The sequence below is a fragment of the Lineus longissimus genome, chromosome 6, assembly GCF_910592395.1.
Source record: "Lineus longissimus chromosome 6, tnLinLong1.2, whole genome shotgun sequence".
NCBI classification, from domain to species: Eukaryota; Metazoa; Nemertea; class Pilidiophora; order Heteronemertea; family Lineidae; genus Lineus; species Lineus longissimus.
In genome coordinates, this window is record NC_088313.1 from 1,431,796 (window position 1) to 1,449,073 (window position 17,278).

The 17,278-nt window shown below is 42.8% G+C and overlaps 1 protein-coding gene across 1 annotated transcript; it reads right to left on the minus strand.

The window, feature by feature from the left end:
• Positions 1-11,910: 11,910 nt before the first annotated feature.
• On the minus strand, positions 11,911-17,126 carry LOC135489399 (homeobox protein slou-like). Its single transcript, XM_064774742.1, has 2 exons — positions 16,817-17,126; positions 11,911-12,443 (listed from the first exon to the last, which is right to left on the minus strand). Exons 1-2 carry the CDS (start codon positions 17,124-17,126, stop codon positions 11,911-11,913), a joined length of 843 nt encoding a protein of 280 aa, XP_064630812.1.
• Between the last annotated feature and the right edge of the window lie 152 nt (positions 17,127-17,278).

The following is a 17,278-nucleotide window of genomic DNA, read 5'->3' on the forward strand; positions in this document are numbered from 1 at the left end:
GCTATCAATTTTCAAAAGGTAACCGAAGAATGCCGATATTGAAAAGGAGAGTAGAGTAACTCCTGCCTAGATCGACCGAGCCAAGCCCTCTACAAGAGAGATGGGATTTGCCCTCGAAATGTGGCGTTTCATTCGCAAGGCCGAAGTAAAAACTCATCGCAATAATTGTTTCCACGTGACCTCTGACGTCACAAATCACCATACGCACGTCGATTCAAAAGTAACATAGGGCATGCACTTGGTCATCGTCAGTCTAAAAATAGCGCCAAGATAGCCTGGCCAGGGACCTGTGGACCAACAAACCTCGTCCGCAGACTATATTGCGATGGACTGCCAACACAGAGAAGACTCCGGTGCATGAAGATACCGAAATCTTAGCGACCAATAGCCCAGAAGTAACTGATACACAAAACTTTGAGTCCACTCACGCTGGAGCAGGTTTCATGTCTTTTTTCTGTAGGAATCCTGGTACATGTATCTGAATCAATCGCTTAATTAATCTGTTGATTCTGATATCATCACGCGCCTGTGTTAATATGGTACCCTATGGCGTAATTAATCTGTTGAGTCTGATATCATCACGCGCCTGTGTTAATATGGTACCGTATGGCGTAATGGAAATCACTACGCAGGCAGAGCGAAATGTTCTTTAAAAAGAATGAGAGAGGGAAAAGCGCTGCCAAATTTAGATGAGATTTTATGCCATTGATAGCTGTAGAGGAACTGATGTAGTTTCAATGACGATGTTGTCTGACCCTTCAGTAGTTCCTTATTCTACCGCTAGGTTCGTAAGCCTAATATGTGCTGCCTGGCGGTCGGTATGGGTACCACTACGCTATGACTCACAAAAATGCTCGTTAGGGCATATGTGCAATTGAAACCTCTTCGGGGATCTTGTACGGAATAATCATTTGAGACAGCTCCACCTTCCCCCGACTCTGAAATCCCGCCCCTAGCAAGACGCAAAACTAGCCGCTAGTTGTCATCTAAACGTAATAAGCGTCTAATTGTCGCCAACCCATTAACGTGCACTTAAGAGGCACGATTTAGTCGATTTGTAAAATTCAGTAAATTAGCTAACGAGCAGACGACACTTTGTGAGCTCGGCAAGCTAATGTGAAGTATTAAATAACACAAGAGCGTCTTTTTCCACTTGCTAAGATCGTCGCCACCAAAGGATGACGTGCATCTCCGGACTAATGCACCCTGACAGAAGAGTGAGACAACTTACACTGATTTGGCAGACCGGTTAATGGAAAGAGGTTCAGTTTTGAAAATCAACGCAATTTAATTTGCAGTTGATGGGGAGGAATTAGGAAAAGAACCGGGGGGTATTGGTAGCGGATGCGGTTCGCTTTGTGGAGGAGGCCAAGTAAATTCGTTTAGGGAGTAAGGGCAAGGGAACCACTGGATACTAATTGTCCATGATAGGCCAGGAGGTTGGGGTAGGTCGCCAATGAACGGGTTCTACATGATCTCATGACTTCGCGGCTTTTAATGTTAGGCTGTAGCAATTAGGTTCCAATGGGAGAAAAAGCGAGCACTCACCGCGTTTCTGTGTGTTACAGGGGCTCTGGGCGGTGGGTAAACTTTGTTATCCTGCTTGTCAGAAGGATGCTCAGCAATCTCTCTATGATATTTGGTTCACTTTGCGAGAGAGTCGCCAAAGGCTGATATTAACGTCTCGCGGTTTGTACAGCAATGTGATACAGTTTTTGTACTTGCATCATTTATTCGAAGTACAATGAATCGATCATTCTCTTCGGTATTGGTCATGTTACTAGTAGTGTACTGGACTCGTCCATATAGTCGTGCATGCCACATTTCTGTGGTAATGTTTACTACATTACTTGATTAAAGGTAAAAAGGGAAGTTGTCGGCTATAAGAAAGTGCAAAAAGCCACTTCGCAGGAATGGGGAAGAAGGTGGGCCAAATACCACTTTGCAGTAATCTGATTGAAAAGTTGATGTCGAGGATTGTCGGCAGGGGGCTTGCTCCAAAACCACATATTGACTGCAGCGCCCCTTTGGCAGAAATTTGCACCAAAAAATCCTCCGTCCGACCATCGGCGTCCAGCGGTCCCTGGACATTTGCTTTCGTAACACTCGGCATTAAGCGACTAAGTCAGCGATATAATGAACACTATTAGAGCGACTGGCATGAGCTATCGTGCCACTGGATAGCATCATATTCTTACACGGTTAATTATCTGAAGACGATTCCAGCAGATGTGGCGCTATTAAGTCCTCATTAGGAGGAATATTCGAAGCATCAAAGATCGGGCTGCCGCAGCACCAGCCTACACTCAAGAGGGCCGAAGCTTTCATCTCATGGACGCCAAACACGCCACCAGATGGGGGCCGTGTGCTTGCAAACACAAACCGGATGAGATAAGCGCAAAAACTTTATAATCGCTTACAGGAGGCGTCAGTAGCTGAGAAAAAATAAGCCGCGATGCCTTTAGGATGCCTCAGGTTAAAAGACCAAGGCAATTTGCAACTTCTAAAGGAATATCGTCACCTGCTAACTAAGGTTTGATGACAAGCCCTAGCTAGTTACCTAGCTTTCTTAATTGCACTATCTAAAACCTCCAACACAGTTTATTGATCAGCCGATATACCCATCTGCAGTGTTTGACATTGGCCAATTAGTGCCCCAAACATGTAGAGTTTCGCCTCTCATTTCGCTGATCGATTACCCTCGCTGAAGGTGATGTTTGCATTTTGTGACGATTGAGTTGGACACTAATTTGAAATATGACACCAGTCTCATCTGCAAAGACTTCTGATAATTGGTTATTAGAATCGAAAATAATTGACAGTTTCTTTGAATTAACTCTTGACGATCGCGAGTCATATACCAGTATGTCAAGCCACATACTACGACTCTTGGACAGAGATTTACCGGACACAGCAAAGACTGAACACATTTCTTGACCGCCAAGGTTTTGCATCAAATGCTGCCTTTCTTCTCTGCCTCTTCTCTCTCTTCCGTACGGAATTCTATAGGTATCATGAAAAACATTACATTGACCTGTGTCACTTTTTCGAACCCTTTTCAAGTGTAAGTTCTTAAATCGGAACAATAAGGTCACGAGTTTTATTGATTGACCGACCTTTAGAGTTGACCTTGCGTAAGCACGTGTTCTATTTCTGTTCCACTTTTCTATTTTGAGGTGTCATAATGCGCTTTGAGTAAATCCGCATTATTCGACCATACCTTGCCATTGTCAACAAACAAAACCTGGTCTTCAGGTAGAAGTGTAATAACATGTACATTGCTTGGTATGTTTAAATGTCACTTCCTACCTGGACACAAGGCTTTTTGAAATTGAGCTGGGCCTATAATAGTATCCAGGCCATGTGGGACATTGAGTCCATATCAAGCACTGTACATAAGATTGAATGTTTGCCTGGAGACAAGATTTTGTTCGTCAACAAGAGTATGGCAAACTTGAGGACTGCTCGTTGCCAGATTGGGAATATTCTACTGCAAACTCGGCTCTCTCCCAATCCTTCGGCGTCCATTCGTCCTGATGCAGTTGTCAGCGATCTGCCGGACTAATTTTCTTCGCCATCGGTTTGCCTGTAGAAAATGTTCTTCGCCGACAACTCACGTTTCTCTAACTTCAGACGTGACGGACGGGGCAGAGTCGATTTCACAGTAATAACATACAGGGTGTCTCATAATATTATAATTCCCAGGATATAATGAACTTGTATACATTCACTTGTATAAATTCACTTGTATACATTCACTTGTATAAATTCACTTGTATACATTCACTTGTATACATTCACTTGTATACATTCACTTGTGTACATTCACTTGTATACATTCACTTGTATACATTTACTTGTTCGACAGCTGTAAAATGTATTCTGTTGTCGTTATGGCAATTTAAACCGTTTCTTTTTAGCGTATAGTACCTGACAATGGCGTCCATATCCAAGAATCAGTCCTGCAGTCTTCGGCAGCTCTTCCTGATCCATTTCAATCTTTTGTCTGTAACTTCATTTCAACTGTATGATTTTTGAAATGTTTAGTAAAAATTTATGTTTGATGTACTAGCGTAGTGTCGACATCTTTGAACATTTGCTCCAACTGAAACCTACAGCACACTCTCAAAGGCGGAGCACAAAGACCCTATAATTCGGATTTTCATCACTCAGGAGTTGAAACCATTCGAGGCCTGATCTGTTGTCCACCGAAACACACCGAAACATTCACAGACACTACACCAGGTGGAAGACTAAGTCACATGATGATAGTTGGTTATTTCTTTGGGTGACTCTTCCAGTTTGAGAACGTTGATTTGACTCACTTCAAAACATAGATTCAGAATGTGACTTTGTCCTTCTCAGACCAAGTCGCTTGTCGACAAGAGTGAGACAAATAGTTTATCAGACAGTTCATAGATGGCGAGTGTGGTGTCAACATGTCCTCCTGTCCTCCTGCTGATTGTCCCTGGACAGACTGGAGACGACAGTGGTGACATTGTCTGCTCCAGTCATTCACTAGTTAATCAGACAGTTCATAGATGGCGACTGTGCTGAGTGCGGGCGAACACCACCTTTCATCCAAAATCTGCATAAAGACCACATGTTTTTTTTAGATGTCTGGGGACATTAACCCCTGACCCCCCTCCCCCATTGACATTTTCCCGCTATTTAAGTGTCGAGTTCTGATAAAATAGTTGCTACGGGTCGAATTTAAGTCGCTTCGAGGTGCCTCTTTCCGTGGTGCCATTTGATGTGACTCTTCCAGCTGGTTATCTTTCCACACCATGGATCCAGTCTATGATCCTGTTTCTTTTTGACCAAGTCGCATCATGATAGTTCGTTGTTGTTTGGGGTGTCTTTTAAAACATTGACGTGACTCTTCCAGCTGCTTATCCCTCCGAAACATAGATTCAGAATGTGACTTTGTCTTTCTGAGACCAAGGCGTTATTGGCTACGCATGTTGACGTATACATAGATTTCTCCAGAGCTTTCTCCACTTTGTCGACACGAGCTGGAAAAATTAGTGCTTTGAAAATTTCATAGATGGCTCTCTCCGCGTTGACAACATACTTTGACTCTTCCAGCTGGTTATAATTAGAATATGACTTTGTCTTTCTCAGACAAGGTCTGATGACGGTAATGTCAACCGCAAAGTTTTCGCGCCTCAATTAGTATTTTTGTGTTTGGGATAATTTCACGTCCTAGGGGAACTAGTGCACTCTTAAAATTCATTAGTATGACAATGTCAGTTGCACCATTTTGGACACAGTCAGGGGATGGATTGCCATCAAATGCATAGAACTTATCTGGTAGTGCCCACTGCACCGACTGTTAAATAGCATTCCGCGTAGATGGGGTCACTGCAGCTGCTGCCCTCTATTTCCCCATCGCTGAATTACAGGCAATGTCGGACAAACATGCGGTTTCGTAATGGATTCAGGCTTTCTAACTGGGGCAGTTAGATTCAATCTGGCACATGTCCGAGTGTTGGAAATACTACATAATTGTTCTAAATATTTCTCTCTCTGACTCTATGGTATCATTCATGCTAAAAACAATGCAGGGTCAAAGATAATTGACTTTGAAATAAGCTCAAATGCGTAGAAATAAGTGTCGATGTCCGACTGTCACGTGACTAAAACGTCATCAATATCTTATGCAAATGACCTTGTGAGCTATAAATAGTAACTTCGCGGAATGCTATAAGTAAAAACAAGGAGTGAATCTAACCATTCTAGTAAAAAATAACTATGAAAGTAGTGGAAAATTTCGATACTTAAAACGACTAATTAACAAACTATAAGTGAGAGAAGTAAAAAATTGCTATAAACATTGTATTTTTATTGATTAATTTTAAGAGTGTGTCGAGTCCTGACCCTTCGGCTATTAAAGTGTCGGTCGCCGGAGCGTGGTTGGGGATGGGATACACGGTCAGTTTAAGACATCTTTCATTTTCACCACACCACCACCACCACACTGCTGAACATAATCCCGGACCGCAGCACGATGCGGCGAGCTGTTAGTCAAATGTCCCCCTCATCAGCCATCACGGCTATCTCGTAACATTAATGTAGAACAAATTATGTTCTGATAATATCAAGTCTTCATGTCCTCTCGTGTCAAATGTGGCGTGAGATGTTCTGGCGTCTTGGGAGCGTTTGACGTTATGGCTCCGTCATTGATAACGGGCTGCTCCGCCCGGCCAAGCCACCGCATCACAAGCGCTCCTGACATAACATCATTAGGCCGGGCATAGAGAAGGCCGTGTTTCTCGGTGTAACAGTTTTAAATGTTCTAGGATAGAGTGTCCCGGGAACAAAGGATTCTTAGCATGCACGTTGTTACACCACCTTGTTCTTTTGTCTTCTAACTTAAGGAGGAATAAACAGATATACATGTATACATACTCCACAGTAACAGGAGAAAGTACCACTAAAATGTTATGACACAAACTTCTTTAAGTATCAATGCAATGTAAACGTCATGACTTGGCCGTTCCCGAGAGCGAATATGTCACAATATCTTTGCGTCTTTGCTTTTCTAAGAACCGGGCACGGCCTATGATGAGATCCAAGTTTGTCTGGCCTAACATCATTACAAGCCCATGATCCAGAGCCACTGCATTCTAATGTCTCCGATTGTCTATAACAAATGACGATGGCCGAGAGAAGTGACCGTAATTGCAACCTATTATGTCTTCGCTTTTGTCTCTCTGGTTCTCTTATCTCCTGATACGTTTCGCCTCCCTGAATCCTATTAAACCATTACGGAAAACAAAATTTAAAACCCATAATTCCTCGGATGTTTCCAGTTCATTTCACCGGAAGAAGCGACACTGAAAACCCGGATGGGCGGAGGAGGATCAGTATGAAGTTATATATTGGGTGCAATGGGGCGGAAGGAAGTGTAATAGAGTCGCAAGCGAGGGTGCCCGGGAACTGATTCGAATCGCGGAATAAACGTCCAATAAAGACACCGAAGATTGATACGTTGCCCCAGTAGATGCTCCGACGAGTAAGAATCATTCGATCGTGATGAGAAACGAGTTGTTCAAAAGCCAAGCTCCGCACATACCCTGGTATGGCACTATGGGGACCCTCCTAGAATCGCGTTGCGTAAATTCACACCGGGAGACGAGATCGACGCTTTGTGAAAGGGTGGTCATGACAAAAATATCAGGGGAAATATCTCGGGATCTCCTTGCTCTGAAGTATGGGGAAAGTTGTACACAATAGATTGGAGTATACGGCTCATTTAGTAAGGATATCATTACACTCAGTTTAACGGGTGGCCTCACTCAATTGTATCCGGACGATCCAAGTGGAAAGCGGCTCCTCCGGGGCCATCTGCCCGAGGTATGTCGAGGAGACCCTCTAACCATCTCTACGACTCTGGCGGAGTTAACTGGACGAGTTAACCGGTCCGGTAACGCCGCAGTGGCGGATTTAGGGGGAAAAGCGTCGGAGAACGGCCTCGTCTCAAATACTGAAGAAGCCAATGACTAGTTCAAGTTTAAGCCCTCAGATGCCCGGGAAACTCCTACTGGGTACCAAATTTAACACAGGAAACAGGGGAGGACCCCAAACTTGCTCATTTCCAAGATCACACCATCGGGGCTTGACAGCGCCCCCAACTTTTTCTCCAAAATTTCTTGACCCGCCACTGCTACGCCGAAGGGTGCGGAGGCTAGGGTGTACTGGCTGCCGGCCAGGTCATGCAAGAACAAGAGGGGGAAACAGAACAGGGCAGGGTTCGAGAGGTGTGTACGAGACCATATGCGTGGAGCTTAAGCATGCCGCGGAACAGCCAGGGCAGAGCTGATGAGCAGGCAAGGCCCGAGAGTGGTATGGCGGGAAATTGGGGGATTCACTCCATGTAGCACCGCAGTAAAGGGCGAGAACCAAGAGCAGTGCGCGAAGCCTATAGGGGCGACACTGGACTTGTTTTGCGGGACAGTTAGTGCTCTAAACTGAAGCTAGGGGGCCAAAATGGCGAAAACAATTGAATAACTTCGAGTTGGGAGTGATGAGCGACTCAAAAACATTATGTTATACGTGATAGACGTCTCTAGAGAAAGAAACGTACCGAAAGGAAACCAAGATTTCCTGTCAATTGCCTCATGATGTATTGAATACCCTCTAATGTAATTAGAAATCACAATTTATTAATTAATAAAGAATAAACAAACTCATCAACTTTCCATGTCAACACCATGGTTTCTCCCATGTCAATACTGATTCAGTCTGATTACAATAACCAGGACATTATAGTCAAGAGTCCTGCGAACCAGCCGTGCGATATCAAACAACACGCATGCGCATACAGCGAAAACAAGACGACGAATTGTTCGGCGGAGCGAGGAGTGTTTGTACAAACCCTCTCCATGATGGCTGCGCAAACAAAAATTGATATTTTCGTTTGAGTAGTTAATATGATACTGATGGTAATGGGAATTAAGGTCCATTTTCATGATTTAACAACCATTACCTCTGTGGGTTGAAGCAATCTCGAGTACCCTTCAATCTCATTTGGACACAATACCTCTGCAAATACCCCGTTATTGTCCCAGCGCTTGAGAGCCCCCTTGGAACCACTCAACATATTTATTCAAAAACACAGTGATTTGAAATCGTTTTGCTGAGCGCGCCCGCCATTAGATTTTCCGCCTCACTAGGGAAAACTGGCAATTACGGGAGATATGGTGAATAAGCGAAGTTAATGGAAAAGATACATTGGTATCTCTCCCCAACTATCACAGGGGATGCTGTGATTGCTGTCTACACGAGATAGTGCCAAAATAACAGCAAGGAGGACAATTTGTTTTCGTGGTTTATCAACAAGGACCCATTCGCTTCTGTCGTTACATGATTGGAGCAGAGTCGCAGACGACACTTTCGCTGATGATTCAAGATGGCCGCTAAATATCAAGATGGCGGATCGGTATCGTATAGTTATTTGTTATCTTCATCTTTCATCAGAAGGATTTGCTTCGTTCCTGCATCCGACAATGAGACCGGAGTCGACCGCAGGCGGCAGCACACTACCGGATGATTTATGGTGGCCGTGAAACAAGATGGTGGAGGTCTAAAATGGTCGCTGCAAAACTTGTTTGTCGTGCGCAGATTTTTGCCAAAATGCAGAAAGTTTATGATGTCTCGATTGATAGGGCATTTAGCCTATCACTAACTTCAGATCTGGGCTTTGAAACAAGACGGCGGATGAGTGAACTGGTGTTGAATGATGGTTGTTCTGAGAGAAAATATCAGGTTTGGTCCCGATGTAGGAGTTTGAAATGTCATAGGAAAGAATGTCCGGGATCTGTGATGCTCTTATCTAGTATAACTTAGCTTTTGATGGCGAGCAAACAGAGACCAAACGGGTAATAATCTCAATCGCACTAAAGTACGGTATGAAATGATCGCCTTGGCTCTAATCGCGACGCAAATCACGCCTCGGGTGTCACCTCTGCCGGCTCTACAGTCGCCATTACCATGCCTAATCACCAGGGGCCAACGCGGATCATATTAATTACATATCTAGCATATAAACGAGATTGCGCCTAATCTATCATGCTATAATGGATAATTATGGGAGTCAATTCTATCGCGACATGGAAATTGTGGATATCCCGATTCAATTAGATGGTACGAGTGTGGTACACAACTTATCACTTGGCATTGCTTCTTAGACTCGTCCGATTGAATCTTTAGTTAGTAATCCTGCAAAATTGCTTTCTCGGGGTTGGGGGGTTGGCGCGGGATGATGTTCACCGCCTAATAGGATCGTAATGATGTATTGAATGATTTGTCGGCCAGGCTGAGGATCTGAGTTAAGCCATTTGATTATGCAGATACTTAGTATAAAGGGTTCGATATTAGCCATTGACGTCACTGATGGAGTTGCGGCTGTTGGTAAAATGCGGAATGGAACGAAACGCAGTTATTTTGGTCCCATTGTTTGAGCTTTGCTTGTGGTACCCGGTAGTGATATTTTGGAGGAGATACATCAGGGGTCGGATCTAGGAATTTGTTAAGGAGGAGTTTACCATGCGATGACCGAAGGTCAACACTACATGTATGCGCGACGATAGGCGGTTTTTCGGGGTGCAAAACTTACATTTTCTACCAGATCAACCGTCATTCGACACGAAATCATTAATCCGCACAAGAAAAAACAAACTTTTGTAACTATCTAATGCGATTAATGAATTGGAAGACTAATCAACAGAAATAATTTCTTTTTCTAGAACAGCAATTAACTGTTTACTTTGGTGATTAAATTGGAAGATTTTGAATGGATATTGTTTTCTTTAAATTTGCGAAAAATTAGAGAGTAGAAAGACAAGTGCTCCATAACCATCTGTTTCGCTTTGTGCGACCTAACCAGACCAGATGGGCTGTATTTGTGTTGTGATCGAGTTCCCTTTCATTGCCCAACAAATAACATAGCCTCACCAGTAGTCGCTCAATGCAGCTCGTCTCATTCGCGGTAATTTCGTGTGCGAATCTCATTTTTTTACATGTCGTAGCTTGATTCATTTGACCCCAAATTTGTTGACAGAATCATGACCTTATCTACCCAGGTGTCGTCGAAATTAAGGAGAGAGAAAGTCGGACTTTGGTAATTCCCTTTGGGGGCAAGGCAGGGCTGCGGCCAGATTACTGGCAATCCCAACCACATGATGTCCAGGAAAGGAAAGCGAAAGCATCTGAATTATATGGAAGCTGGCCCTTCCCAGGGATGGACAGTGTCCACCCCTTGGTCAAAACGTGTCCGACCGTATCGGCTAATGTGGCGTAAACCATTCCAGTTTAACCGATCGTTCAATGCGGCCTTGGATTCGCAATTTATGATTAATAGCCTTCTCCGTATCAATACATATCGTAAATACTCTCTCAAAGTAATGGACTTATTATAGTCTTGTTACTGTGATAGTCTTCATTAGGTATGCTTATTCTTCAGCATCTGGCGGTAAGAAATAAATCCAGAGGGTTAGCCAGGCCCCAAGAGAGGGTCGTATTCAGAATGGGAGATCGCCGTGAAATGGGTTTGCACTTTCGAACAGTCGCAGGACAGGCACAACGAAGATTAAAACATGATGCATTGATTAATGGGGCCTCGGTGGATCTCATTAACTTATGCTAATTAGTGGCATTGCTGCTAATTAGGCGATTATTCTGACGTCTTGTGATTTCAATTTAATGCTTTCTAAGCGTTGGACAAGATAGTCCCAGTGCGACGACTTAAACAACTGGACAGGTCGGACAATGAAAAGTGTTCGGATGAGAATGGACCCGAGCTGTCTCGAAATAGTTGAGGTGGAATCTTTGATGTTTATGGATTAAGAATTTATTTTTTCATTTCAATTGTTAAATGCATTGTGATGCATTAAACACTTTTAACTTATCGAATACATGTAATTGTTGGAATGATTTTTTTCTTTTGCTGCGATGGAGGTGTATAGAATACGAGTAATTTAATGTGTGATTCTGTGTAATTTCCTTAGGCTTTGGGGTGTGTTAAGACTCTCAATATAAGCACAACGTGAGTGAGGAAATTATCTTCGCGGTGGTCAGATCACGATATGCAAAAAAGAAGAAAACAAAACGAAGTGTTACAAATACAGAATTATTTACATATGTTTACACTTCCTGTACAAGAAACAAAAGTTCATTCAGTAAGTAATCGCTTCTTAATTTCAGGAAAGAATCAAATATTTGTGTTTGAATCCAAAACTAGTGCGCGATCGTTTCAACCATTTTGAGAAAAAAAAGTGTGTTGAAATAACCTGGTGAAGCTTACAATCTAAGTTCTTTGGTCAATTCTAAGGATGTAAAAGCACTTTTTAGAATGATGCTGACCTAAAAAAGCACGTTTCGATATTAAACCCAATTCGTTGTGGCCAATCAGTGCAAGAAGGAATGCAACTTGAAATGCGCCGGCAGTGCCTGAGACTGTCCGAAGAAGTTTGCCGCGCTGATAGGTGAACTCGTCGCCGAGAGGTACGGCGACATCGTGTGTCCGTACATAAAGTCCGCAGGGGAAGGATAACTGGATCTGTGAGAGTTCGAAGTTGGAATCTGCGGCGTGTTAATGTCCAAGCCTGGGTTCTGCTTCTTCCATTTCGTTCTGCGATTCTGAAACCAGATTTTGACCTGTGTTTCCGTTAAACTCAGCGATAATGCTAAATTGAGTCGTTCACAAACTGAGAGGTATCGCGTCGTTTTGAATTTGTTCTCCAAAGCGACCAATTGTTCATACGTAAATGCTGTCCGTGCTCTTCTTGACTTTGCTCCCTTTTCGTTGTCGGTTGTTGCGTCGATATGTTCGTCTGCTGTGACGGATTCCCTCATGCCCGTGGTGATGCCTACTTCAATATCCTCTTCTGAGATACTCAGCGGTGACCTGCTCCTCTCCGGAATCATTCTAGCGTGAAAATCTGCAAATGGAGAATAGTAATCGGAATAATTACATGAATTACAATCACTTGGATCTCTCTTTACGCTGCTCTCAGATAATCAACTCAATTAACCGTCTAATCAGATTTCACAAACTCCAGATGAACACAAAAAGATGAAAATCAGTCTGCAAACGACTCAGTTAATTGGCTTAAACTGAGCAGCTCTTAAGACGCATTGTCAAGTAATAGGGTAATTGTGGCGGCGGCCATTGCGACCATGTATCTCGAAATAACAAGATTCAACGACGAGACCAGCAGTGGAATCAAGTTAATGAATTTTTAATGTGGCCACGAGCAGGCTGCGTCTTGTGACTTTCATGTCTCCAGCAATCCCGTTAAAGGAACGCTGAGAACATAAAACCCTTATCACGATACCGGATCGAAACGAGCAAGTTTAAGACGCCAAGCGAATGTCATTACGTGGTATTTTGTTCTTAATTGAGGCAGTTGCGACTCCGTAAGATCTAAACCATAAGGAGCTTACGCCTAACAAGACTGATGCGCTTTCCCTGAGTCAATCTCTCTCAGAGATATCGACTGCCCCGTACCCTGTGATAATCCCCTCCTTTTCAATTTATTCTCGATTTATACGCATCTTTACGGGGATATTACAGGAGCCGCGCGGTGCGGTTCGCTCCCCGGGAACGAGCGGCCTGGCATTGTCGTGATACGGGATAACTGTTACATTAAGAGGTTTAGTTGCGAACAAGTACATTAAGTAGCTCCTCTATTGCCTTGGGGACAATAAGACTTGATCGGGGACATTACAAGACTGAAGCTTAGGCTAGAAACAGATAGAACGAGTTGGTAGTTATAGCGAATAATGATCCATGATCACTCGATAGGGAAAATAATTCTGCTCATTGCTTCCAAAGAGAACTAATCAAAGTAATCAGCACCCAGGTTTGTTGACACCACGTGGGTGATCACGTGATTGCAATTCGACCAATCGAAGTCTTGGTTTCAACCAAATTGGCTACCCCCTTTTGTTTAGCGAAGAGGCAATTATACCGGGCTATCATCGTGCCACTTCACCTTACATCAACTTCCAAATGAAATCATCATATTTAAAAGAACTTGTACGGTTTTCAAACGCGTTAGGCGTTCACCAGTTTTAGACTGGTTTACGAAAGCTCGGTCATCATGTGCTAACCTGATGCCAGATCCCGATTCCGCTTTTTCTATAAACCCAAGGAACGGCAGCTAAAACAAACATGGCGTCCAGTACTTTTGCTGGACGCATACTAAGATCGTTTTCTGGTGATGATTATTCAAAAACTAGGTTTGCAAACTCCACCAAACTTCTAAATCTTGTTTATTGAAAGTGTTTTAGGAGCTTGAAAACATTTTTAACCATATACACCCTATTATTTCGCGTTGGCCGCCACTGGTCGCCACTGGTCGCCACTGGACGCAAAATAGGATGTGCCGTTTACGAAAGCTCGGTCATCCAGACATTACACCAGGGATTTTATTTTATGGAGAGAAAAGGACCAGAATCCAGTTATAAGCAGATTGTTTGATCTATCAGAAATATTGCCTCTCATTATATGAAAAGAATATTACCATTTCTATCTCCAGAAGTGATATCTAAGCCAAATTGAAATGTTTAACCGCTTGAATGGTTCTAACCGTTTTCTGTATTTTTGATTGAATGCAATGAGAAACTCTTTTAAAAAGTATTAAATGTTCAAAAATATTTCCGCCTTGGTTGACACTAATGAAATTTATCTTAGCAAAGGAGCGGCCGGGCGCAATTTTCAGATTTCACTGACATTAGCTTCTGCACTCTTAAAGAGAAATCAGGTTTTAAAGCTTATGAAACACGTTTAAAGGTTTTTCGGTAAGGGATAGAACTTCCTTGCATCGGGCAATTTTAATTGGCCACCGATGACGCAGGTGCCTGGTCACGTGTCCTTTCGCCGAGATTTCACGCCTTTTAAGATTATCACTCAAAGGTACGATTAAAGTCGATTATGACAAAATTGGTGCATCTGCCGCTGCGAGGTTGCCGAGAGGAGTCAATTAAAATAAGAAAGGTTAAGCTATAATTTTTTGTGAGCGTCAATCCCAAGTGTTCAAATCATTTCCGATTTCATGGTGAGTAGGCCAAACTCACGCCTTTCAAACTTGTGCATCGAATATGGAAGATGTACATGTATATACACACACAGTAAACGAGTGTTAGTTCTCGATGTGACTCACTAGATAGCACCGCATCCAAGGTTCGTCAGTTTGGTATGAAATAAACTGGAATGGGCTGATAGAGAAAATATATCTGCTGAAACTAAGTGTTCGTTCACACGCTGTACGCTTAGTTTGATTTTTTATATACGCTTAGTTTGTTCAATGCCCGTCAGAGGTCGCATGCAGATACCGTCAGCTCGCCATGTTCGTATAATCCACAGAATGATGGAACAGATTAGATTCCAAATCTATACTTGGTAAAGTAACATAAATGGATTGCTTGTATATATTTTTGGTACCATCACATGCACTTTTGCTGCAGTTAATGCACACTTTATATAGGTCAAGTCAAGATGCCGCGGAATACTGCGAGAAAGACCCCCACATCAATATCACCGGCTCAGTGTGGACAGATTTGTTAATTGAAATGTTGTGTCGATTCATCCCGAGGAATCCCCAACATTCCCCACTTAGACCCAGATTAAAGAATCATTTACAAGTTAATTGAATTCTCGATTTGATATGATGCTAGAATCCCCGACTATTAATTATCGGGCATCTGGGTAAAGCGGATATGACAGGTTGTAAGTTAGCGCTAAATACATCTTAATGACAATAGGTATCATCGAACATGATCGATGAAGTTGTTTATTTTTATCGACGCCAATGTTGGCTTTCTGTTAAGAAGAACTTTTTGCGAGAAATATGTTTGGCACATGACAGCATCATCACATTTTGATGATGCTGCAAAGAGCAGAGAGCCCATGTCGTGTACATCAAATCCATGATACAACCGAAATTACAATTTTTATTCATATCATTACATCCAAATGGGACTTCTCAATAAATTATCTTCAATTATGCTCGAAATTAGATATCTGATTAACAGTGTCAGTGTTAGCTGATTACTTCGTACATTGTATTAACACTAATTTATTTGTTGCAAGATAAGGTGATAAGCTGAAATATTTAAGTTTATACAGAGGTCTAATTCGTCCTTGAGGACATTTCTCGAGACATTGTATTAACACCAAAACTCGATGTATGAGATTGCAGATTTTAGGATGTATCATTCCTGACATCATCGTCATTGGTCTATGACGCTATGTCACGGTGGCTGGTAAGATGATTCAGTGGTCATCGTCCATTACGGCCCAAATGAGAAAGCAATCAACAGTTATTGAGACGGAAATCAGAAACCTGCAAGTTTATGAGTCAATTCTGTATGCGCACAGCGACGCCCTCCCCGCTTCTGGCAATTTTGTCAAATTATGATTGGTACGTATTCTCCGTATTTCTGACCACCTTCTTTTATTCGTTTAGTGAAAGTTCACTTCGTATCCACTCAGTTTGTATCAAATTTCATTGCAAATAAACTATCGGCAAACCAACGAAAACATTTTTCGGACTTAAGTGAAGAGAGATCCACTCAGTTTGTATCAAATTTCATTGCAAATAAACTATCGGCAAACCAACGAAAACATTTTTCGGTAAGTGAAGAGAGATCCACTCAGTTTGTATCAAATTTCATTGCAAATAAACTATCGGCAAACCAACGAAAACATTTTTCGGTAAGTGAAGAGAGATCCACTCAGTTTGTATCAAATTTCATTGCAAATAAACTATCGGCAAACCAACGAAAACATTCTTCGGTAAGTGAAGAGAGAGAGAGAGCAATGATAGCACAAAGTTACAAGTCTCGTTCTTATTCTGATACCCATCATTACCCGTTTCGCATTGGATCATTTATCACCTGACCTCGTGAGTCAAACGCTGACCCTTTGAATCAGCCAATTGACTCATTGAGATTCCAAGTGAATCTCGCGAGAACTGACGTGAAGCAACTCACTTTGATATTGATGAAAGGTCCGTCGTAATAAAGGATTTGCCCCCCACCCAAAAAAAACCCCCACAACATCCATGTTATTGCTCTCATGGTGTCGTTTTGAAAGTAGGTTTTTTGGCCAACACAAACCCTATTGAGGTTTTTCGATATTGAAATGCTGAAAAACCTTTGCAGACTTCTTTGCGTAGGCCGAAAAACCATCGGATTGAGGGGACCGAAAATAAGAGCACCGAACGATTTGATTCCAGTGCATACATCCGACAATCGAATGGATAAAAGATACGTTGATTTCAAATTATATCATGAGAAAGATTCTTACCTCTCAATCTGTCATCGTAGCCTCCAAGATGGCTGCCGTGGCTGCTAGTCTCGTCATGCCGCGGGCTTGGTGTTTTTCTCCCTTTGAATTTCTTGGGGTCAAGAATGTCCAACACAGAAAAGGATGTGCACTTCAGGCCATCGTCGTGCTCCGGGGAGGGGAGACGGGCCACGGGTGAGGGCGGCATGCTGTAGTCTGATTTCGAATCGTCCGAGTCGCTGCCGCCGCTTTTGAGTCTCTGTTTCGTGAGTAGCGCCATGTTTCTGTCACCCTGACTCTGCATGTTCTGTGGGCCAGGGGTATCAATCATTACTTTTAATTGATGCTGACTAATCTCTAACACTCAACGTGTCATAATCCACAGAAATGATGATGCTGAACTCTCAACAGCGCCAGCGTTTGAAAGAGTCGTCAATTCAAAAGTAAGACTGCGTTATTGGAAGCTGGATGTGCTCAAGTAAC

Bases quoted from the DNA above. Each gene is read 5' to 3' on its own strand.
- LOC135489399 (XM_064774742.1), bottom strand. From the start codon at position 17,126: ATGATTGATACCCCTGGCCCACAGAACATGCAGAGTCAGGGTGACAGA. The intron at 12,444-16,816 runs GTAAGAATCTTT...CTCCATTTGCAG, and splicing joins CTACGATGACAGATTGAGAG to ATTTTCACGCTAGAATGATT.